At 44.2% G+C, this 24,785-nt stretch overlaps 1 protein-coding gene across 2 annotated transcripts in view; it reads right to left on the bottom strand.

Annotated features, from left to right (window-relative positions):
• Window positions 1-24,785, bottom strand: part of DPP4 (dipeptidyl peptidase 4) — a 198,209-nt gene that overhangs the window by 90,247 nt on the left and 83,177 nt on the right. For both annotated transcript variants that reach the window (XR_012245013.1, XM_073634044.1), the window contains exon 4: window positions 3,855-3,950. Coding sequence is in view for 1 of the 2 variants with exons in the window: in XM_073634044.1 (XP_073490145.1) it covers window positions 3,855-3,950 (96 nt within the window). In the remaining variant the exon portion in view is untranslated. The remainder of the gene's footprint in view (window positions 1-3,854; window positions 3,951-24,785) is intronic.

The raw sequence follows: 24,785 nt of genomic DNA, 5'->3' as shown, positions 1-24,785 counted from the left end.
TGTTACCAGCACTATTCTGGGACTGAGCCACCTAGTGGCAGACTAGCCAACTGCACCTGTTTATATATGCACACACAAAAGTGCCTTGATGGGTGGGTGTCAGTCTGGAGGAATGGCTATTTTCTTGCATGCAGATCATTCTAGGTTATACCCATATGTGATGCTGAGCTTAGCCCCCGTGTTTGAAAAATTAAGAGAAAAGAAGTCGAATGCATGAGAGGAGCAGGCCAGGGACAGCAAGACTGAGGAGGAAAGAGGTAGATGATGCTGGACATCCTCCAGCCGGGAAATGAGGCAGGCTCTACCTGACATGTTGCAGCTTCTAATGCACACTGTGAGAAACTCACAGTGTGTAAAGGAGGAGGAGCCTGTACAGCTGTGAGTGAAGACAACAAGACCGAAGGTAAGGCTGGAGTTCAGCTTTAGGAATGTAATTTTGCTCAAAATAAAAAACACAAGAGCACAGAGACTGGATGAAAAGTCAGCACTTCCTGCATGGTAAACGTCGTCTACAATAAATTAAAGTTTTAATAAGACAGTGACAAGCCATCCATGTCCCCCGCATTGTGGTGACATTGTACATCTTCCCACTATCAGAGTTACAAAGATCTGCAAATCTGAGTGTCGTTAAGCTAAAATCTAAAATCAGTAAAGTATGTTCCATTACCAGGTTAACGCTTCACATTCACGTGTAACACGATACTAGATAGGCTGCTCGGTTTGACTGGGCAAATAAAAGCTGGTCATACATTATGCAATTTTCTTGTACAACTGATGTACAATTTCCTTTAGATTTATCTTCAACTATGTATTGCAAGGGCCTGCCTGACTGGATACAAGTTGAAAGTGTTGTTTAGGTTTGACCTCATATTATATGGTTTTTGGTAAATCTATTTTTTTTTTTAAAGTTGTACAAGAAAATTGTATAAATGTATGGCTGAACTTAGTGCTGTGTCTCTCTTGTAATCAGCAGAGCAGAGTGTGATTATTTTAGACTGCTCTTGGCCCTGCAGGGTGCATGTTTGACTGCTTTCCCCCGTTTCTGTAGCTCCGGCCAATCCCTAGAGAGGTGTGCCCAGATGGTGGTTGGGGAGAGCATAAATAGTTTAGAGCCACAGAGAGCCTTTTCCGAGGGCCGCCTGCCCTTCCTGGCTGTTGTGCCAAGGATCCAGCCTTAAGCACGCGTTAAAATCCAACGCGTTTCGTCCGCACGGACTTCAACTGGGCAGACGGACGAAACGCATCAGTTTCAACGCTTAAGCTCTACCCACTGCGCTTTTTTACATGTTCATGTGATCACTTTTTTATAGTACCTATCTGGTTTGATGTTGAACTTTTTATTCAAATAAACCTCATCATTTTTGATCTATGCCATGTGGAGGCTTTTTTCTCTTTTTCATCCCTAAACAATTGTTGCCTGCATTACTGCTTGAAGAGTGTGGTTTGCGACTGCTGGCATTCCTGATCTCTACACCTGATGACTGTCGGAGAAGGAGCGAGTCCTCATTGAAGTTTGATACCTGCAATTTCGGTTTGCATCCATGCTTGTATGATTCACTGCCGCTGGCGTGTGGATCCACAACTCAGTTTAAGAGTACTGAATCCCCTTTATCCCTAGGCGGTGGAGGCACAATCCCAGGTGTTGCTGAATTGGTTGAATGTTCTGATCACCAAACATCTGAATGAAGTACTGCCACTTCACTTGAGACCACAGTGCGATTTTATCTTGGTGTTCCATGTATATGGACTCATTATTATATTGCCCTCACCTTGGCTCTTCCAATTGTGGACTGATTACTCTTTTCACTCATTTTGTGCATAAGCATTTTTGTTTTATGTTTTTGAACTAGATATTTTTTTATATGGACTATATAACATTTCTCTGTGTGTGTCCTCAACACTCACATGTGTGTTTTAGTTTGTATATATTTGTATGTATTTGGCATCAGCCACGCGTCACTGTGCGACTTTGATTGCCCATTTCTTCTTATTTTTTTCTGGATTTATTTACAGTTTAGGATTGTATACTCACTTGCCTGGTATACACTCCAGGTTTCTTACGTTAACACTTCCAGCGCTACACATTTATTTATACATACCTTAATACTTGGAGGACTATGCTAAGAAGCTGCTGCTAAGGAGGTAGTGTCCCTGCATGTTTGTTTAGTGTTCTGGAGTATCCCACAGGCTCCCTAGTCCCCATTCAAGTTCATCTGCAATAAACTGTTAAAAAGTAAACCCCTGGACTGTTTCTTGGGCCAGAAGAGTGAGAGCTGCCGTTTGCCTGGTTGTTGCAGCACTAGCAGGAAGAGAACCTAGCCCTATCGAGGGCAGCGCTACACAAACGCAATGCAGTTGGTGCAACCACATTCACTTGAATGTGTTGCGTTTGGCGCTGGAACTGCCCGTCAATTGCTAAATGGAGTACAATTTTTGCTGCACGTGTACAACTCTGTCTAGCAGCCAAACACCTATTTTTACTTCTCCCTGACTGCAAGTGTAAACAAGTCTAAAGCCAATTTTTCCCATTGGGGGCACTTTTTTCCAGTAACAATTTTCTAAGTGAGGGAACCCTCTCATCTAATTTCCTTTCACTTCCTGCTGTATCTTCAGGTCAATCCAAACAACAGGGACACGGACAGCAAAAAAAAAAAAAAAAAAAAAGATTGGTTATTCCTACTATTTAAAGTGTTACTAAACCCACAACAGTAAAATTTGTCTCCATATACAAAAAAGCATTCTTGTTATACTCACCATAGAACCTAAGGGGTTAATCCTCTGCATTGTGTAAAAAGGCTACTGGATCCTGTCTTCTCTGATCCTCCCCTTCTTCCACAGTCCCCAATCCATCTCCTGATATGACAGAGCCCTAGGAAGCACTCTGCACATGCTCACTTTGGTGTGTGTTGCTAGAGAGGTTTTTTTTTCTTGGGAGGGTGCATGTGATTGGCACCGGGCCAATCAGCACTGTCCAGAAAGAGGGTCAGGGATCCTGCAGCCTCATAGGACAATCGGGGGAGAATTAAACCTCCTCCTGATAGAACAGAGCCCTGGGGGCACTCTGCACATGCTCAGTTTGGTGTGTATTACTAGAGAGTTTTTTTTGGGAGGGTGCATGTGATCGTCACAGGGCCAATCAGCACTGTCCAGACAGAGGGTCAGGAGTCCTGCAGCCTCATAGGACAGTTAGAGTACAATGAAAACCCTGTTATGCATTGAAATAATGCGCTAGAAGCTTCTCGGATGCAGAGAATACTTTACTTACATGGAGGAATATCAGAACATGTCTTTACATGGTACAGGAACAAGGAGCATACAAGAGCACAGTGAGGAAAGCAAACACATCCTCTCATTACATTACCATGGAATACACATAACACTGCACTGCCACCTACTGGTATAAATAGATATACTGCTTACAGTATATAGTTCACATTATAAAGCTACTTGCTGTTGCTTTTCCAACAAATTCCTCCTACAAGCTTTAACCAGACACGGATAGAAGTCATAGGACTGCTATATACTGCTGATATGAAAAGGTATTTAGCAGTTTATATTTACTAAAATAAATGCATTTCCATGTTCTGTGTACTGTAGGAGACCAGATATAGTGAATGCAGGGTCCTGGGTTTAGTAACACTTTAAATTCTGTAATGCTGTCAAAGGGTACTTCTAATTAATAAAGAAATAGGGCAACAGCAATCTATAAAAAAGCTCCAGCAGAGGCAACCTCCATTCTTTTTCACTGCTGTAAATGGTAGAGGATAAAATATTTCTTTATAAAAAAAATCATATCGTTGTAGCTTCAGTTGTACATAGGTGATCTTTTGTATGGGTATTTGTAACTACCTTACCTGAAATCCACCTCAGGCTGTACGATTTTGTCCTTAGTTGATCACCAAAGTAATCTTCCAGTGTGTACGTTTTACGAGGATCTGGCTTTTTTTCTTCTGGGGTATTAAAAGAAAAAAAAAAAAAAAGGTTAAAGTCTCAAGAATTAGTAATCCTAAAGTACAAAACGAGAACAAAATATTAGATTCTTTCTACAACAAATTTCACCAAAGCAGCTCATTGGGTGTAATAAAAGCGGTGTTAAACCCCAAACAAAAAATTTAATATATTGCAGCTTACCTATCAATAGATTTGGTGGCTGCATTAGTGGTCTTTTTTTTTTTCCCATCTGTTTTCAAATGCTGATCTGGCCTGCAACACGCCTCCTGTATTAAAATGCCCCCATTCTGGATGAAGAAGCACAGGGGGCATATTTGGACAGCGGCATTTTCAGCCTTGGTGGGAGGAGAGTGTTAGACCCCATACACACTATACAACTTTTGTTGTCTGATTTCCTTCAGATTTACCAAAACTATGTAGTGCAAAAGCCTGCCTGATTGCATACAAATTGAAACTCTTTGACCTCATATTATATGGTTTTGGTAAATCTGAAGGAAAAAAAATCTACAAAAAATTGTATAGTGCGTATCCAGCTTTATATGCACTAGCAAATTTAGATACACTAACACATTGAGGATAAACTCCAACTCACACTTTATAAGCAGTTATAGCAAACATTTTTTTCCCCTTATGTGATCTGATGATTTGATAAAGGGCCACATCCGAAACGCATTGTCATGACTACAGCCTGCTGACAGTCTTTCCATCTGCGTTCCATCCCAAGCCTCGTTGTGGCAATTCGGTCCGACATCGCTCTGTGTTGGTGATGCCACATCCAGCGCTCCATCCGACCACACCAGCTGCACCATCCAGCGATTTGGAGTCCTCTGCCCAGTCCATTGGGGGCCTCTCCACATCACTGACCCTTACCGGTTCAACCAGTTGTCTGTCATCTCTTCCTTTGGCCGGATGCCCATGTGGCATCTGGCACCTACACATAGTTTTGCCACCTCATACCGTTAAACCCGAACACATATGAATTACACAGGCTCTTTTATTGTAGATAAGGCACTAAGTGAGTTTAATTACCACCTTAATCAGCCACAGAACCTGTGTAATTAATATGTGTTCGGGTTTAAAGGGATGAGGTGGCAAACCTACCTACACACCTTTTGGTTGCCCCCAGAACTGGCCTTGATATGCCTGAGTCAGCCTGTCGAGGTTTGGGTGAGATTGAGGTTCACAATCAAGCATGAGGTTTAACATTGATTGTCTGTCAGCCATATTTTAACCTTTTCCATTCTTGGAATCCTTTGACTTTGATTTTACAATAAATCTTTTTATCACAAACCTTGGCATAGACATTTTTATGACTTTTCTGAGTGTAGCAAGGTCCTAGGCCTCCTTTGGTCTAATGAGAACCTCCAGGGCCAGAGATAGCTGACATCCTTCTGTATATGGTGGGTTGTGAGGCATAGTGGGTTCAAGGTGGATAAAGTTATTGGGCGCCAAACATCTTGAATGCAAGAGAGATTTTTATTTCTCTTAAACTTTTTGGGGGAGAAAGAAGGTTAGGGCAAGGACACCCTTAGGTAGTTGCAAGTTCAATTGGCAGACTCCAAGTTTTCAATAGGAGGACAGCCATGCAGGGAAAGGCATCCAGCAAGACGCCACATCTGCATGTGCAGGAATGCTGTCTCCTATGGCAACAGTCTTTATCAGTTCCTAAAACAAACGTAGCAGTTCTTTTCTTCTACTAAAGTCTCTCCTTGCAGTTCTTCAGCCCACTGAGCTCCCGGTCTCTCACTAGACCCGCTGATTCACTGCCACTGAATCCCTTGAGCTCCTCCAATCTTCACGGTGATATCTTCCTCAAGTGTCACCCCCACCTCTCTGCTCGGACCCTAGCTTGGCACTCACGATACCTTTCAAGCTTCACCCCACTGGCCTGCTCGGTCCCTGGCTTGACACACAAGGCTGCTTTGCACGCATCACCTCCAATGGCTGGGTCCCTGGCTTGATACCCACTGAAGTTTCCCGAATCTTCACCGTCCCCGATTGGTGAGAATGCTGCTCTGGTACTTGCTTCAGTTACTCACTGTGGTCCCTGTTAATAAGGCGGTTGGGCCCCTTAGTGGCGACCGCTTTCCTTCTACCTTGACCTTGACAGGTTCTCCGGCTGGCAGAACCGTCACTTCTGGTTGGAATGCAAGCCGCAATCTAAAACCTACGCTGCTCTTTTGCTTCTGGATAGGCTCTCATACAGCCTAGAAGCCAAATGTGCCTGGGATAGGTCCAATCTCCAGCCTAGCAGCCCAGGCAATACAACACATGTCCACCCAGACAGCCGTCCAGGTGGCACAGAACACAGATCACCTGACTCCACCTAAATATATAGGCTCTCCCAGCAGGCCAAGGGATTCAAGAAAACCCCTGCCCATTGGCCGAGATACCCCATATACCCATAATCTGACCTTACATTGACCTTCTCATTTCTAGTACCACCAAGTACCCTGCCACCTAGTGGTAAAAGAGAAAAGTGCAACAAGGCCAAACTTAGGGAGAAATCAATAGACCTCTAACAGCCAGGATAACTACTCCTGGCAAGTCAATTTGGGAGAAGCAATCCTGACTAAATTCCAGGGTGCTACATGAGCTATGCCTCAAGTGGTTTGTAGCCATCACACCCCCCCCCCCCCCCCCCAGCGCTGGATTAAGAAGAAGAGTTGGAAGACTACACACTGGTGTATAGAAAGCCTAAACACTTTATTGAAATCATCCAAAAATTACCCTAAAAACTAGGATTTTCACAGAAAGAGGTCAGCATATTTCTCTGACCACAAGTCTTCATCACAGGGTGATTTTAAGTAATGGACATACTTTTTATAGGCTTGTCTCTGTAAGAGAGGTTATAATAACATCCATAGATAGCTATGAACATTTCAGGAAGTAATCAGAACACTGGATCCTGAAACCAACACACTCACACACTTCCTGCAAAGTTATCCCATCTTAAAAAAAAAAAAAAAAAAACTACCAACTGTCCCTTTGTGGCTTCCTTCTGCTTCCAGTGCTGCATGGATCTGAAGTATCTTTTTTTTTTTTTGCGTAACTCCGGCACAGCTGTAAATGTCGTTAGCTGTCTCACATAATGCTTGAAGTATCATTTTCAAGGGTGGCATGGCTTTTTAAAGTGACACCAAACAATATCCCTATGCTCCAAAAATAATCCATACACACCCCAGTGGCGTCTGGTGCTTAATATTTTTTGGGGGGCAGCAAACCAACGCCACCCCCACTGCGGGAGACACACAGGAAGGCGGCAATCCCCCCCCCCCCCCCCATGTGGGAGACGGACGAGAGGGCGGTGAACAGAGGCCTGCTTACCTTAGGAGGCAGATGACGAGGATCCAGGGTAGGGCTGCTACTCCTCGCTCTGGGACCATTGCTTCTACTCCCAGCCCAACAGGAAGTGGATCCTGAGACCCAATTGGCCGGGAGGAGAATCAGGAAGACAATAGCAAATATTAATTTGCTATTGTCACACAACTGGGTGGGCTCAGGGCGCAGTGCTCTGCGCCCTGAGCCCACCCTTTTTTTAAAGCCAATTAGAGCCTCAGGCTCTAATCATGCGCTTAAAGAAAAACAAAAAAACCCCCAATGTGTCAGAATTTAAAATTGCATACGCTTGTGGAATGGCGACAAACTGCGATACCTAAAAATTTCTATAGGCGACGCCCGAGAGGCGGAAGCAATATCAGACGTCACTCCAGTCCTCCAAGGGCATAGAGCCGAGTGTGGGTTATCTTGCCCTCACTCGGCTTCCTGCCTAGCCATCGGCTGCACCAGATCGGTTTCGGGTTACCACTGGCTCCAGTAAGTACCTCTCCCGTGGCTTATAAAAGTGATCTCGCTGTCGGACCACTTTTATATGAAAGCCGGCCGCCTACTGTAAATACAGATACTGGGGTTATCAGAAGTTAGCGTTAGGGACTACACAAAATGGGGTGCCTTGATGGGGCCTGTAGCTTACACATGCATTTGCAAATGTGTGTAGACCAAACCCCTGTTCTTAACACATATTGTTAGCTCAACTTGGTTGGTCGCTGGCTGGTTGGTAAGTTGAGCTTGGAAACCTCTTTGTATTTGTTTGACATATGTCGCCCTTCCAGTGCACATTGCTGCAAAGATCAGTTATAGGTGGGGACAGTGGCCACTTGTTTGTACAGTTGGGAGTCCCGTTCATGAGCAAGAGAAGGTGACTAAGTTTCTGCATACAGTGGAACCATGGAGAAGGAAGGTAACCACCCTCTAACAGGAAGTCAGATTACAGCAGCAAAAAAAAGGAGTTTGGAGATTTGTAGGAGGCTGAGAGCAGAAGAAGGGGCTTTTCTGAGTTTCAAATACAGACTGGAATGGATTATTTTTTTATCCAGAGTTTAGTGTCACTTAAATGGTTCCTAATCCGTTCACATTTTGGTTATCTGTTCAATATTGTTTTAATATTGGGCCTTCTAGTGGGATGGCTTTGTCTAAATAGGTGCAGAGCTGGCAAGATAGAATACTGAATTACACTTGGTTCACACTGGTGCGACATGCGCTCCGACCTTAAAAGCACAAGTTGCGCCCCATTAAGTGCAATGGAACCATTCTAAAAGGAGCAACTTGATTTATGGCATGTTTTCCTATTGTTTAAAATGGATTTTATTTTAAAGTACTAATAAATATGTTTAATTATATCAGCTATTTATACTTTAATTCTTGAGAGTGGGTGCATAAATTAGGGCAGGCTGGTAGGGGCCGCAGTGCATTACTTTATGCAGGGGTCCATGATGCTATTAAGACGGCCCTCCTACCCCCTACACTGCAAGGTTTAAAGGTTTGTTAAAATGGAACTTCACCCTAAAGGGGAGGTTCTGCTTTATACCCCTCCCCTTCTACCGCTGGAGCTTTTTTTCTCAGAGAGGGGGAGCGGGTACCTAGTTTTGACAGGTACTCGCTACCACTTCTGGTTGGGTCTGATCCACCAGCATTTGACAGCCTGTGAGGAGGTGCTATAACCCCCCCCCCCCCCCACAGCCTGATGTAACCCTACAATGCTGCACTACTGTGCTGCAATCACGTGCAAAGCAAAGCATTGTGGCTGCGGCATCTGTACAGCCCAGTCTGGTTGTATTACGAAAGTTCAAGTGGGTGGCTGGGGGGGGGGGGTTCGTAAAACTGGCAGCTGCCTGTTTTTACCACCCTTCCGGCTGCCCATCTGAAAGATCTTACTCTCTCTCCAGGTTTCAATGCACTTTAAGTAGTTTGTATGGGCCTACCCAGCTGCATTGTTTAGTCATGGAAATAGTTGGCCCCTTACAAACTACGGGTTCACACTAGTGCGACAAACGCTCCGACATTGGGAGCTCATGTCGCATGATGTGTGAAAATCAACGTTTTCCTATGGGATCCATCTTAACTGGTCTTTGAAAATGCTCCCTGTACTACTTTGGTCCGACTTTGATCCTACTTCAGCCCATTGACTATCACTGAAGTAGGATCAAAGTCGGATAGCCATCTTGCATGATCCGACTTTGGCGTGGAGTTCCCCCTCAAGATCATCTGAGCACAAGTTGCATGCCAAATTTTAAATAAAAAACTGGCATGGGTCCCCCCTCCAAGAGCATACCAGGCCATTGGTTGTCGGGGTCTGCGGGGGCTTATCGGAATCCGGGAGCCCCCTTTAATAAGGGGCCCCCAGATCTGGAAGAGACCCTTGTCCTCATCAACACGGGGACAAGGTGCTTTGGGGTAGGGGGGCCGCAGGGTGCCCCCCTGCCCCAAAACACCCACACCCCATGTTGAGGGCATGCGGCCTGGTACGGTTCAGGAGGGGTGCTCGCTCGTCCCCACCCCTTTTCCTGACCGGCCGGGCTACGTGCTCGGATAAGGGTCTGGTATGGATTTGGTGGGGACCCCCATGCCGTTTTTTCGGCATGGGGATTCCCCTTAAAATCCATACCAGACCGAAGGGCCTGGTATGCCCTTGGAGGGGGAACCCATGCCGGTTTTTCATTTAAAATTTGGTGTGGAGTTCCCCCTCAAGATTCAAACCAAACACAGTGCCTGGTATTGGTGGGGATCCAAGTCAGATCCCCGTTCATTGAAAGTCGGACGTATGTCGGCTTCAAGTCGCAGGGCAAAGTCGGATCCAAAGTAGGACGGCTGTCGTGTCGCACCAGTGCAAAGTGCATTGAAACCTGGAATGCAATTTTATGGTATTTATATCACCTGTATGTAAAGCTACATTTCAATGTTTAAAATAAATACAAAACTGAATGAATTGGTAGATTTCACATCTCCTCAGAGATTGATATTTAAAAAAACATTTAAAGTATTTGTTGCAGAAGCGAACATGGGGGTCAGGTGTGTATGTGTCTGGGAAGGGGATGGGCTTCCCTATATTAATATGTGGGAATCAGAGAAAACTAGGAAATCACAATTTATGCAGGAAAACCCCTTTAAGGCAAACATAGGAAGAAAACTCTTGCGTTCTGTCAAAGCCATCAAATCATAGAAGTGACGCGCACTAAAAGGCCATTTTACAATATACGTCAAATACAGTGATATACGTTGATGATTCATATGGTGAGTTATGTGCACACATGTGTTTTTCTGTTCAAGCTGACAACATACATTATGACGTATACCTTGCTTCTGGTCAATATCATCTGCATATGTCATGTTTGTCCAGAATATATCAAAGGATTTCATCTTGAAATGATTTACCGTTGACAGCAGCGAGGAACAGCTGGTGCCATAAGCTGGGGATGTACAGCTGGGGGAAATGTCAATTTTATAACTTTCAATCTACGTCACTAATAAGCCAGTCCAGGCTTCCCTCTATGTAGCCTTAGGGGGAAGCTCTTTCTTAACCGGATGTCATGGTATGGCCAGGCCACCTGTAATATACATTTCTTAGCATCCAATTTTTTCCAATTTCAGATGAAAAACCTTCTGTCCCTCATTCATGCACAGCAGCCCTCCTTTTGATTCACCTTTAGATATATACTATATTACCAGAAGTATTGGGACAGGTTCCTCCACCCCAAACTTGCTCATCCATGTCTTTATGGACCTTGCTTTGTGCACTGGTCCAAATCATTTGGTGGAGGGAGGATTATGGTGTGAGGTTGTTTTTCAGGGGTTGGGCTTGGCCCCTTAGTTCCAGTGAAGGGAACTCATGAGGTGTCAGCATACCAAGACATTTTGGACAATTTCATGCTCCCAACTTTGTGGGAACAGTTTGGGGATGGTCCCTTCCTGTTCCAACATGACTGCACACCAGTGCACAAAGCAAGGTCCATAAAGACATGAATGAGCGAGTTTGGGGTGGAGGAACTTGACTGGCCTGCACAGAGTCCTGACCTCAACCCGATAGAACACCTTTGGGACGAATCGAGTGGAGACTGCGAACCAGGCCTTCTCGTCCAACATCAGTGTCTGACCTCACAAATGCGCTAGAGGAAGAATGGTCAAACATTCCCATAGACACACTCCTAAACTTTGTGGACAGCCTTCCCAGAGGAGTTGAAGCTGTTAAAGCTGCAACTGCAAAGGGTGGGTCAACTCAACATTGAACACTAAGGACTAAGACTGGAATGCCATTAAAGTTCATGTGCGTGTAAATGCAGGCATCCCAATACTTTTGGTAATATGGTATATATATATATCACACAGATCACAGTTACAACTGGGCCCTATTTGGGCCCAGGGGTCATTCCCACTAAAGCAATCTGCTGCAGTGCATTAATGCAGGTGTTAAAGCGGGGGTCCACCTATCTATCGTTTTTTTTTTTTTTGAGTTCATTCACAAACTTTTCTTCTCAGCATTACATACTCACATATTGTGTGTAATATGTCCGCCTGTGTCAGATTTAGTCGGAAAGAATAACTTATATTATTCACTGCAGGCGGTTTCCATCTTCATTGTGGGCATTTGAAGCCCACAAGCATTTATTTCCTGGATGTGGTGAATGCTGTGCTCCCAGCATTCACCGCTCGTTCCCGCACATGCTCAGCGGCATCCTGGGAAGCCTGAGACTAGCTCCCAGGAGTCTGGGAGAGGCTAGAAACACGCCTACTCCCACGGGAGGAGAACCAGGAAGTGCAAAGAAGAATAGAAAAATAAAAGGTAATTACGGCGATTTAAATTTTTTTAAACGGCATGTCAGCATCTAGGCAAGGAAGAGAATATATACAGATATTGTTCAAAATTTGGGTGGAACCCCGCTTTAACGTGTGTTGCATTAAGGCAGCCCATTTTATATAAATGTGTAGGCAGGTGCAGTCTGTATTCTCCAGAGGAAGCTGAGAGGAACTTGGTTCCTCTATGATTTTCCCGGTCACAGGGAGGCAGTTACCCAATTGGATGCTGGCACCCCATGTGACTGCCTGCCAGCCATCTTGGATCAGGCAGAGTCTATTTAGGACTCTGTCTCCTGGCCTTGACGGACTTTTGCAAAGTGGCTAGCATAGGGAAAGGAACCTTGTCTGTCAGGGAGAGTACTAGAGACAGGGAAAGGTTCTAGAGCAGTAGGGACACTGCAGGGACTAAGTTTACCTTCCAGGAAGCTTTCCTGATTAGGTGTAGAAAAGTGCATAGCAGTGGAGGCCCGCCCACTAGGGGTGCATGGGCGCCGCCCCCCCATCCATGCGTCCGGCCCCTGATCTACATAAAGGGTGCCAGATGCATGGATTCCAATGGGGGGGGTTTAGGTAAAAATTAAATAAAAAATACTGCCAAATTTAGTTCCATGCAAAGTGAGAAAGTGTTCCAGGGAAAGCGAATGTGACACTAGGGGCTTACCAGAAAGCCAGTGACCGCCCTTGTTCAGGGAGGTCAGAAAACGCTCAAATGATAAGGATAAATCCAATAGCAACAACATGATCATCCACTGGGGTGACTCCAGAAAGCCAATTCAAAGCTAAAGCCAGTCGGTGACTCCAGACAGTCAATCTAACGGGTTCTCGCACGCAATCAATGGGTCATGCGTATGCAAGATAAAGGCTCCACATAGTAAAGTATTGCAAGACATCCAATTTTATTTAAAAGATATTGCATTTACATTTATATTGGTTGTAAACCGAATGTAAAACATTAAAGCCGCAAACAGGTCTGTCTCTAGTAACAAAGATGGCCAACGTTCGTGTCTCTGCCCTATGGGTTTCATCAGAATTGACGTCATCAGGGGCACGCAATCAAAGGGTCCTAAAGCATCAGCTCATCCTGATGTCATGCTTCTGTTATAGGTAGCTCCCACTCTGGAGGGCTGCAGCACCTTCCAGCTATTCCCATCCCATGGGGACTCCGTTTGTAAGATTTTCCCTTCACAGTTCCTGGCTTTGTTCCTTCTCACATTGGAGTCCCACTCCTATAACAAGACTGCTCTAGGGTAATTCCCTGAGAACTGCTTCCATATAGAGAGAGAGTCAACCAGTGGCGGCCCATAATGTAGGGCGCAGGGGAACCACCCCCCTAATCCATGCATTCGACCCCTAATCTACATGCGGGGCACCGGACGCATGGATTCCAATGGGGTTTTTTTTTTTAGAAGCATGTGATTAGAGCCAGAGGCTCCAACAGGCTTCAAAAAAAGGGTGGACTCTGGGCGCAGAGCATTGCACCCTGAGCCCACCCAGTTGTGTGACAATAGCAAATAAACAGTCGATATTGTCTTCCCAATTCTCCTCCCGGGGAATCAGGAAGCGGGCCCTGAGACCTATTGGCCTCCGAGGAGGAGGAGAAGAAGGGAGGAGATGCAGGGGAAGCACCAGGAGGAAGAGACGCCGCCCAGAAGAAGCACTGCCTGCAACCTAGATGGGGTAAGTGCGGGGCTGGTGACTGACCGACGGCAGGGGGGTTTGCCCGTGACCCAACCGACCGACCAGGTGGGTGGTGGTGGCGGGTGGATGGTTTGCTGCCCCCACAAAAAATATACCACCAGCCACCACTGCAGTCAGCTATAGCTCAGGTCAACTGTTCTTCTGCAAGACCCTTTCATGATTGCCTACTTAAACGTGCTTGCATTTTGTCACTGGTTGTTACCAGATATCTTATTCCAGTGTGTTTTTTTTTTTTTCCTCTTTATATGAAAATGCAGAACTAAACCCATTGATTTAATGTTTTCAAATAACTTCCTGGCATGCTAGGAATGTTAACTGTCATATATGCTTGAAATCTCAACCAAACCATCAAATGACTGGTGTCATAATTTATCACACGTGCAGCTTCCCTGGCTGAAGATGGCAGCTTCCTTGGATGAAAAGGATACAAGGGTTTAGTTTCGCTTTAAATAAATAATTTAAACGCAGAACAGAACTCTTAAAACTTCCAGGTGGACAGGAACAGAGCTGGGATATATAGCAGGGAGATCTTTCAGTTGGAATATGAAAGGCCTAACTCAGCAGGGGCTGCTGTCTCGGCCCTTAAGGCTCTACTTTAGTTTTTGGGCAGACTTCCCTTTTTTTTCCCTAAATTGGCAGTTGGACTAGGATTCGATATCCTCCTCTACATTCCGTTGCATGTTGGAAATCAGATGTAGCGATCTTTGTAATGTGTAAATAACGTACTTCATATGTATCAAAACCAGTAACATTCTTAGGATATCGAAATGAAGATAATTCACAAGCCAAGTTACTAAACACAGGCGTTAGACCAAACAACATTATCTATATAATCTTTGGATATACACAGGAACTGCCTCTTTTTTGTTAGAACTTTGGAGGAGTGCTGAAACAACCAACGTGTCCTGTTTTGTTGCTCAGAAGGTCCCCTTGTTCTACAAGTGCAACGCCCACCCAAGAAACAATGCGTGTTTTCATTAAATGAACTGAGATCATGTACATATGTGTGACACATGACACCTGCTGCAAGCAACCAGCTGCTGTGTTTAATTAAAGAACTTTTTGTCAACTCTGTCATCTGTTAACTTAGCTGACCCGGTAAGCATTTATCCAAAGCTTTAAAAACACTTCAATCCTAAAAGGGTTTTTACTCTTTTGTTAAAATTTTAACATAAAACATAACTCTTTCATTCATAACTTTTAATTTTTTTGTTTTTCTGTATATATATATATATATCACTGTGTATATTAAAAAAGAAAAGGACTTAAAACAATCCTACCTACCACACCCCCTCCAACAATTTTCCTAATATAACATTTTATGGGAGCTAGCACTTACCACCTTTTGGTTTACAGGGACGGCCATACAGCAGAGAGAACGCTTTCTTTAGGCAGTGATCAAGCTACGGAAAAGCAGACATTTTTCTATAGATGCATTTCCACAAGTATGTCAAGCTGAAGCTCTTTAGATGGGAGTCACAAAACTCTTGGGTCTCACTCACCTGACTCTCTGTATTTTCCTTTATTATGGACAGGACCTTACTCATGGGGCTAAACCTAGCCCTAGTGCCTCTTGAGATTTTCATGGACAGAACCTCACTAGGACATCACTTGGCAAAATTGCGTCCATTCATTGAACAGGATAGCATTTGGAAATCCTAGTAGTACACAATTGTTGGTATGAATAGCCCATACTGTATATGACAATAATCTAAAGTCCTAGATAAATAGGAAAGGTCATTAAGGATTCCAGCCAACTATCCCTTAGTGCCTCATTCTGGATATGCGAAAAGAAATGTATAGGACATTTAAGATACAGCAACAGTACAAATCGTTGAAGTATTGTGTAGCACTACCCCCGTAGGAGCCTCTGAATAGAATGAGTCCTTTGTTCTTTTGTCTCAACCTCACACGGAATCTTCTAACACCCTGGGTTGAGTGCAAGGATATGTAAGCAGAAACTCACTAAAAGTAGTACTTGGTAGTCAGCAGTAACACTTTGTCAAAGAAACAGGCATTAAACAAGTCAGTAAAGCCAATATATTGTCACTAGGTAAAGTTGATAACAAAGCAAACAGAAAAGGGATGAGCTCGATGTTCAAGTCGAACGTAAGTTTGACTCTAACATCGGGTGTTCGCCGTTCCCCGAACAGCGAATATTATAGGGCGTTCGTGGGAAATTCGAGCACGGCAGAACGCCCTATAATGCGCTGCGAGATTGCAGTGCATTGCCGTATGATGATTGGCCAAAGCATGCACCTGACCTGCATGCTTTGGCCAATCACAGTGCTCTCTGCTGAGAGAGCCACAATTGGCCAAAGGCAAGGTGCCTTTGGCCAATCATGGCTCAGGGGGACCATGTCCACGCCCCACACTATATAAGGCTGCTTACATAGCGGGCGTTTATAGTGTGTGGACGGATATAGATTGAGCTAGATTAGGCAGGCAGGTTAGTTAGTGGCAGTGTATTTGAGATAGATACTCTGCATTTAGCATAGACTAGATGATCAGTTTTAGACTCTATATTTAGTCAGTGCAGGCAGTGAAGTTTATATAACAGTGTATTGAAGTGGTTAAGGGGAACCCTGCACCAAAAAAAAAAAAAATGGCGTGGTGGTCCCCCCAAAATCCATACCAGACCCTTATCTGAGCATGCAACCTGGCAGGCTGCAGGAAAAGGGGGGGGGGAGATGAGATAGTGCCCCCCCCCTCCTGAACCGTACCAGGCCACATGCCCTCAACATGTTGATGGGGACAAGGGCCTCATCCCCACAACCCTGGCCATTGATTGTAGGGGTCTGCAGGCGGGGGGGCTTATCGGAATTTAGAAGCCCCCAGATCCCCCCCCCATGTGAATGGGTAAGGGGTACAACCTACCCATTCACCAAAAAAGTGTCAAAAAAGTAAAAACGACAGGAGACAGTTTTTGAAAATTCCTTTTTTTAAAAAAAAAATAAATAAATAAAAAAGGGTCCCGCAATATTTATCCATCTTCAATCATGGCGCCTTGAAAAATAGAAAAAAAAAATCTCCACCTCGATGGGAGGCGTCCCGCTGACTGCTGTCTTTTTGCGGTGACAGCTGTTATATAGCCAAGGGTGGGGCCAGCTGGTGACGTAATCGGGTGACGTCACCCCTTCTGACGCCATGTGATGTCAGAGGGGGCAGGGTCACCCATTTACATCACCCAGTGGCCCCGCCCTTGCCTATATAAAAGCTGTCGAAGTGAAAAGACGGCAGTTGGTGGGACGCCTCTGTGCTCTTTTCCAATTAATGTAACAGAAAACCATGATAATGGCCTTACTGTTAATCGCTTGACTCTGACCTTCTTACATTATAGAATGACAATATCACCTGTTTGAGATGTATGCTGGGTCCAGGAAAGTGATGCCTCAGTTATGGGCTCTTAAAACTAAACTCTGGGCTGGTATACAATTTTACCATGCAGTGACCCCCCTCACAAACACTGCAAGGGTTAAATGCTTGTTTCGTCTAAAGCTGGGCACACACATGTTTTTGTTTTTTTCCTTCAACCAATGAATGGAAAAAAAAAAAAAAAAAAAAAAACCTCACAGATCCCTGCATCTATGCAAATGATGTGAATGCAGGGATTGCTGTGCTATTGTATTCTGACAGTAGGGAGCTTCCCCCCATCAGAATACACAGATTGGTGCTGCATGCCCTGATCGAATACTGATTTTCTAGTAAGATCGTTCGACAGAAGGTTGGTCTAGCGATCCCGCTCAGCCGGCTGAATTTCAATACTTGTATACCCAGCTTAAGGCTTGATGAATATGTACAAATACATACCTTATTCCTTGCTTCCCAAGAAGCTTCTTTTCAAATGCCCCTGAGTTGTGGGCAGGCCTTTGGCCTCTTCCCATATAATGCAGGAAAGAGCTTGTGACCAGTGAAGGGGCAAAGAGCAGCAGCTTTGGGGAACCCAGTTGTGCATCACAGAGGAAGCCTACAGGAGGGAGGACTAAAGCAAGTATTGGCACTTAACCACTTCAGCCCCGGAAGATTTTACCTCCTTCCTGACCAGAGCACTTTTTACAATTTGGCACTGCGTCGCTTTAACTGGTAATTGCAGTCATGCAATGATGTACCCAAACGAAATTTACGTCCTTTTTTCCCCGCAAATAGAGCTTTCATTTGGTGCCAATTGATCACCTCTGCCTCTGAACAATATTTTTTACTTTTTGTTATAATAAATATCCCCAAAAATTTTATTAAAAAACATATTTCTTCATAAGTTTAGGCCAATATATATTCTTCTACATATTTTTGGTAAAAAAAAAAAATAAAATAATAATCGCAACAAGCGTATATTGATTGGTTTGCGCAAAAGTTATATCATCTACAAACTATGGGAAAGATTTATGCCATTTTTTTTTTTTTTTTTACCATTAATGGTGGTGATTTTTAGCAGTATTGCAAGGACAGATTGGACACTTTTGACACATTTTTGGGACCAATGACATTTATACAGCAATCAGTGCTATAAAAATGCACTGATTACTGTATAAATGACACTGGCAGGGAAGGAGTTAACACTAGGGGGCGATCAAGGGGTTAAATGTGTGTTCCCTCAGTGTGTTCTAACTGTATGGGGATAGGACTGACTAGGAGAGGAGAGATTTCACTGTTCTTATTTACTAGGAACAAACGACATGTCTCCTCTCCAATGACAGCATAGGGATTTGTGGGTTTACACCCACAAATCCCTGTGCTGGCGATCGCCACCGCCGGCCATGCGATTTGGTCCCCCCACTGTGCAGCGGAGCGCGCCCTCTGGCGGCTCTTAAAGGAACACTGTACCCATATGGGGTTTTGCGCATTCTGCCCCCGTAAAAAGATGTGAGCTGGTCGGGAACCGGTTAATGAGCAAAATAAGAGATCACCTATGCAAAACAGGTAACGTGGTATTACAAAAATGTAATATATTGCAGCTTACCAATCCTTAAATGTTGTACCTGCATTATTTATTTTTTTAAGGATTTTTGTTTTAGAGTTCCACTCTGGATGGAGGAGCAACGGAGACACCCTTGGACAGCACCATTGCCAGTCTGGAGAGAGGGTGGTGTTAAGATGTACTAGCAGATTTAGATGAACGTGACTAACAAATGTAAGCTAAACTCTAGATAACACTTTAAGCAGTTACCACAACCCTTTTTTTCCTTTCGGGATGTTTTACATAAATGACTAAAAGCTGACCACTGTAAGCACCCGGTCAGTGTTAAATGGCTTGCCTCAACCCCCTAACTGCTACTTTTGCAAAACAGCTTGGTCTGCTAAATAATGTTGAAAAAAACAGACTTACTGGCTGGATCAACAGGGAACAATACAAGAGCAAAAAGCCAAAAAAGGAAAAAAAATTGTATCAAATGCTTATCGTAATTTTCTTTTCATTTTTACTTTTCTGTCTTTCTTCCTGCTTTGTTCATTGATTACAACCAATTGTGTATGCTGCATGTGTGACCTCTAGGGAACTGTATACTATCTGTAATATGCTCACAGATAACCTGCAAACAACGCTATGAATTGTTATGTGTTACACTACCTGTACTCATATTATGCATATAAAATCTTTAGAGTCATTAATTCTATGTATTATTGTAACTTTTTCTAAAACTCAAAAATTATGGAATAGGGAAAAAAATAAATAAATAAATAAAAACAGGAAAACGGGAAGGACAGGTAGCACCTCCAGTATTCCCTGCAATAAGCTACATGGGTTTGTATGCTGCCAAGGAGGACACCAGGAAAGGAAAAATTGCTGTAAGTATTTGACACAATTTTCAATTTTTCTGGTGCATAAATGGCAGCAAACCCTTGATAAATATGTAGGTGACAGGGTGGGTAGATGCCAAAACAGAAATGTTATTGTAAGGAAGAGACAGAAGCTCTTCTTCGAAAATCCACCGTAGACAATTTTCCTGGATCAACTTTATAATGCCTTCATAAGGTATGGGGGAGAAAAAAAAAAAAAAAGGGGAGAATACTGGGGGCATTGCCCTACACCTAACTTGTAATTAAATACCACTTCTGGGTAAAGTAGCACTTTAGCAGCCTTTCTACTTCCATATAAAAATAAAAAAAACACATTTTTCAAATCAGTGGCTTTCTTTACTTCCTTTGCAAGAAATCTTACCAACAAGTCAATAGCTATTAACCCTCCCCACTGTATCCACAGTTGTCGTGAGATACACAAGTTAACCAGAGTGAACAACCGAACACACAAAAGGATGTGGAGGAAAGCAAAGCATTAGGTAAAAAGTGCCAATTATCCTCGAGTCTCTGACCTCACGGGCCAAGAAGCATTTGTATTAGAGATGGGCCAAACGACCCCCTTGTTTGGTTCACGCCAGAACTCTCGAACATTGAGAAAGTTTGGAGCCGAATAACAAACTCCATTGAAGTCTATGGGACCTGAACTGAAGAAATCAAAAGTGCCCATTTTGAGGGCTTAGAAGCAAGTTATTGGGTATACAAAGGGTATGGAGGTCCGGGTACTGCTGTGGGAGACATATCAATGAAAAAAGTGTGTAAAAAACATTTTCAAATGAGCAGCAATTTACTGATTATTAAAGTAAAATAAATGAAAAATTCCTTTAAAAATATAGTGCCTGGAGGGTTCCCTTAATCTGCCTGTAAAGCGGCGCATCTGTACCATGTATAGAACTTGCTGCAAAAAACATATAGGCAACAAAAATGACATTTTCCCTGCAAGCTTCCTTTATTCTATAAACAATGGCTTCGGGAGCCAATCTGTATGTTAAAGCCACAATTTAGTGCACTCAGAACAAGATTAGAGATTTTTTGGTTAAATTCTGGTGTCTGTTTCGCAGACTTTGGATAGAAGTAACAGGTGCGGAAAAATTGGGCTTTGGGTGTTGATGCCTTCACACCCTAACCTTTACAGTTACTGTTGTTGGATCAAGTAATGTCTGTGCATCGTCAAGGAGCAAGTGACTGATACTCTGTTCAAATGACTCCTCCATGTATGATGCTGGGTCTATGGCAGGAATGTGGACAAGGAGGCAGAATAAGCCGCTCTGGCAGCTGTGGTGGATTGCCCACTAGTCTCTGCTTGGGTCACAGAGGAGGAGGATGGTTTAGTAAGCCAGTCCACCACCTTCTCTGCATGCTGTGGCTGGATAGCATGGGCAACATCACTAAAACAGACGAAATGGTGTCCTGCCTGAGGGCAGACCATGTCCACCTTTGCCTATGGACAAAAACTGCTGGCCCACTCTCTTTTTTGGCCTCCCAGACATGATGGGGGGCTTATTACTGAAATGTAATAGAGAAGGTGAGATATGTACTTGGATGTACTTTAATCAATGGAAAGTGATGTTTGGTGCACTTTAACTTGAGTACTCACTACACAGAAACACTCCACTGACACACTTCAATATACTGCAGTAGGACCGCACTGATGCACTTCAATATACTGCAGTAGGACTTCACTGACACACTTCAATATACTGCCCTAAAAGGGCACTAAGGCACTTCAATATACTGCAGTAAAAGTGCACTAATGCAATTCAATGTAAAACTGCACCAGCGCACTAAAATATGCTGCCATAAAAGTGCACTGTGCTGGGAGTCACTTTGGGTGGGGGGCTTGTGGAACCCTGCTTACCTTGGGTAACTCTGGAAACTCCATGTTCAGCTCCCCGGCCCCTCCTATGTGTAAATCAACCTGTGTCTATTGGGGGCACAGGGTGACAGAGAACCCCAGTCTAATCTTTGCTAGTCGGGCTCGCTGTACAGCCACACTGGAATATTGTATATATGTATTTATTGCATAGTCTCATGCTGTTGTGGACTGTTTGCTGCGATCATTTGGAGTGTGGCTGTGTCCCATTGTTCTGTTGTGTCTGTCTGCCTTAGGAAAAATGTATTATGGGATGGATGTTTTGCATTTGTGTTCCTGGCATGTGGACTGGGGGCAGGGTGGAGAGGGGAGGGGCGAATTCCTCCAACAACTCTCCCTGCTGATTGGACAGTTTACCCAACCCTGAATCAAAGGGAGGAGGGAGCTGTTCCCTGAGTGTATACCTGTGTACCTGTGTTTGAACAAACAGTTTGATGTTTTTCACCCTACGTTGAGTTACAGCTAATGACTGGGTGAGCTAAGGGGCCTTGGATAGTGCTGGTTCTGGACAAAGAAAGACATAGTCCTGTTGAGGATGGGGGGTCCATCACATGCACTAACGCACCTCAATATACTGCAGTAAACATGCACTAACACACCTTAATATACCGCAGTAAACATGCGCTAACGCACTTCAATATACTGCAGTAAAAGTGCACTTATGCAGTTCAATATACTGCAGTAAACGTGCACTAATGCACACCAATATACTGCAGTAAACGTGCACCAAAGCACTACAATATACTGCAGTAAATGTGCACTAATGCACCTCCATTTACTGCAGTAAACCTGCCCTGAAACACTAAACTCACACTAAAGTAAAAATGAATGGTTGCACTATACTCACACTACACTTACACTCTACACTCACAACAGAATCACAATAGCACACTAGAAGCAATGAACAGAGCCCTGTTCCATCTATCTCCACTTCAATATCCCACTGCAAATGGCTGCTCTGAGAAGGATCCTCTTATAGTGGGGGGTAGGTCTATGAGCAATGAGTCATCATTACTTTCTCCAGTCATGGCTCTGACAGGGTTCTGTGCCCTGATTGTGCAATTCCTTCATTGCTTCAGCCAATCAGGGCTTCCAAAACACTGTGCAGCGCGCAGTGCACTGTGGGGCGGCTCAGAAGGCCAAACAAACAGTTGAACACCCCGACAATTCGGGTGTCCGACAAACGGGCGAACAGGCAATGTTCGGCCCGAATTCATGCTCGGGCCGAACCATTCACCCAACACCAATTTGTATCATAGTGTGCGCAGGGGGTGTGACGGGTGTGCCTGGGCACATCATAATCCGGTGACACCAATCTGTATTTCCCTACTGCAACAGCTGAGACCTGCTTCTTCCCCTCTCCCTTCCACCGGCATTCAGTTACCACAGGAGGAATATACAGGGGACTGGTACCAGTATATGCCACCCCCCCATGCCCTTCCTGTTCCTCTTTTTACTGCTCCTGAAGCCCCCTTGTGCTCCCCTGGCCCCCATCCCCATCATTTCAGGATGGGCAGCAGGGAAATGGCCAGTAAATATGTAATTTACTGGCCCCTTTCTTTTCTGAATGAATACAGTGAGTGATTGGTACTGATCATTTATTTGTCCATTTATAACTGAAACATAATAAACTGTATTCACTATGCTTAAGTTTGCGAACAAACAGAAAGCTGCTCAGCACAGGGGCACTTCCTATTCATTCACTGTCCAGTGCAGCTGAGGTTGCAAAGAAATGGACTGGGGAATCTGACCCTTAATCTCAACAGTGAGACATAAGAGGTCTGCTTAGACTCCTGAAAGTTACTAAAGGTCCCAGAGCCCAAGAGGCCTAATTGTGACCTCAAGGGTTAGGGAGAGCTGACATTCCTCCTTGTAGAGTGGGTTACCAGGCATGGTGGGTGTGATGCAAGAAGAATGATCGGTGCCAGTCACTTTTTGAATGCAAACAAGAGATTTATTGTCTCTTAACAAAACTGGGGGAAAGAGGGTTAGGGCCAGGACACCCTTGAGTAGATGCAATGATAATTGGCAGACTCCGAGACTCCGAGACTTCTATAGGTAGACAGCTATACAGTGGAAGGCCTCCAGCCGGATAACACTTCTGTATAGGTAGGACCGCTGTCTCCTATGGCAACAAATCTTGAACAGTCACTAACAGTAGTTATCCATAACTCTTGGTAACACGGAACAGTCCTTTTACTTATCTCACAGTATCCCACTGTAGATCTTCACTCACTGAGCTCCCAGTCTCTCACTAGACTTCCAGATCCCAGTCGCCACTGGATACCCTGAGCTCTTCCATAGCTATCCCACTGAATACTCCTCAAGTGTCACCCCCGCTATCCTGCTGGGTCCCTGGCTTGGCACTTGCTGATGCATTCCCGCTTTTTCACCGTCCCCGATTGGTGAGAAGACTGCTCTGGTACTTGCTTCAACTTACAGTAGTCTCCGGTAACAAGGTGCATGGTCCCTTAGTGGCAACAGCTTCCCCTCTACCTCTGACCACAACTGTTTCCTCGTTCGGCTGAACCTTCTCAACTCGGTTGGACTCCAATCCTGCAGTCCCAACCCTATGCTGCTTCTCCTGCTCCTGGATAGGCCTCAGGCAACCTAGCAGCCAGGTGCCCCTGGGATAGGCCTCAGACTTCTGGCCTAGCAGCCCAAGGTGACCTAACAAACATCCACCCAGACAGCCGTCCAGGTAGCACAGAACTCGGTTCACTTGATTCCACCCAAATAAATATGCTCTCCGAGCAGTTTGAAGAAACCCTGGCCCATTGGCTGAGACAACCCATCCATTCATAATCTGTCCTTGCTATGCCCTTGTCTAATGTCACCAGCTATAATGCCACCTTCTGACAGAAGAGAAAAGTGCAGCAATTCCAGAATTAGGGGGAAATCAGTGGATCTCCTAACAATTAGCCAGGACAATTACTACCTGGTGGACTAAATTGGTTAGCAACCCTGCCTAAACACCAGGGTGCTACAAATATATATATACTTATGAGCACAACTGTGTGTGTGTGTGTGTATGTGTGTATATATATATATATATATATATATATATATATATATATATATATATACACACACATACACACACACACACACACACACACACAGTTGTGCTCATAAGTTTACATACCCTGCCAGAATTTATGATTTCTTGCCCATTTTTCAGAGAATATGAATAAGAAAAACATTTCTTTCACTCATGGTTAGTGTTTGGCTGAAGCCATTTATCATCAATCAACTGCGTTTACTCTTTTTAAATCACAATGGCAACAGAAACTATCCAAATGACCCTAATCAAAAGTTTACATACCCCAGTTCTTTATACCGT

Source organism: Aquarana catesbeiana, linkage group LG06 (assembly GCF_042186555.1).
Source record: "Aquarana catesbeiana isolate 2022-GZ linkage group LG06, ASM4218655v1, whole genome shotgun sequence".
NCBI lineage: Eukaryota > Metazoa > Chordata > Amphibia > Anura > Ranidae > Aquarana > Aquarana catesbeiana.
The sequence above is the reverse complement of the archived record's forward strand: the minus strand, read 5'-3'. Positions and strand labels throughout refer to the sequence as shown.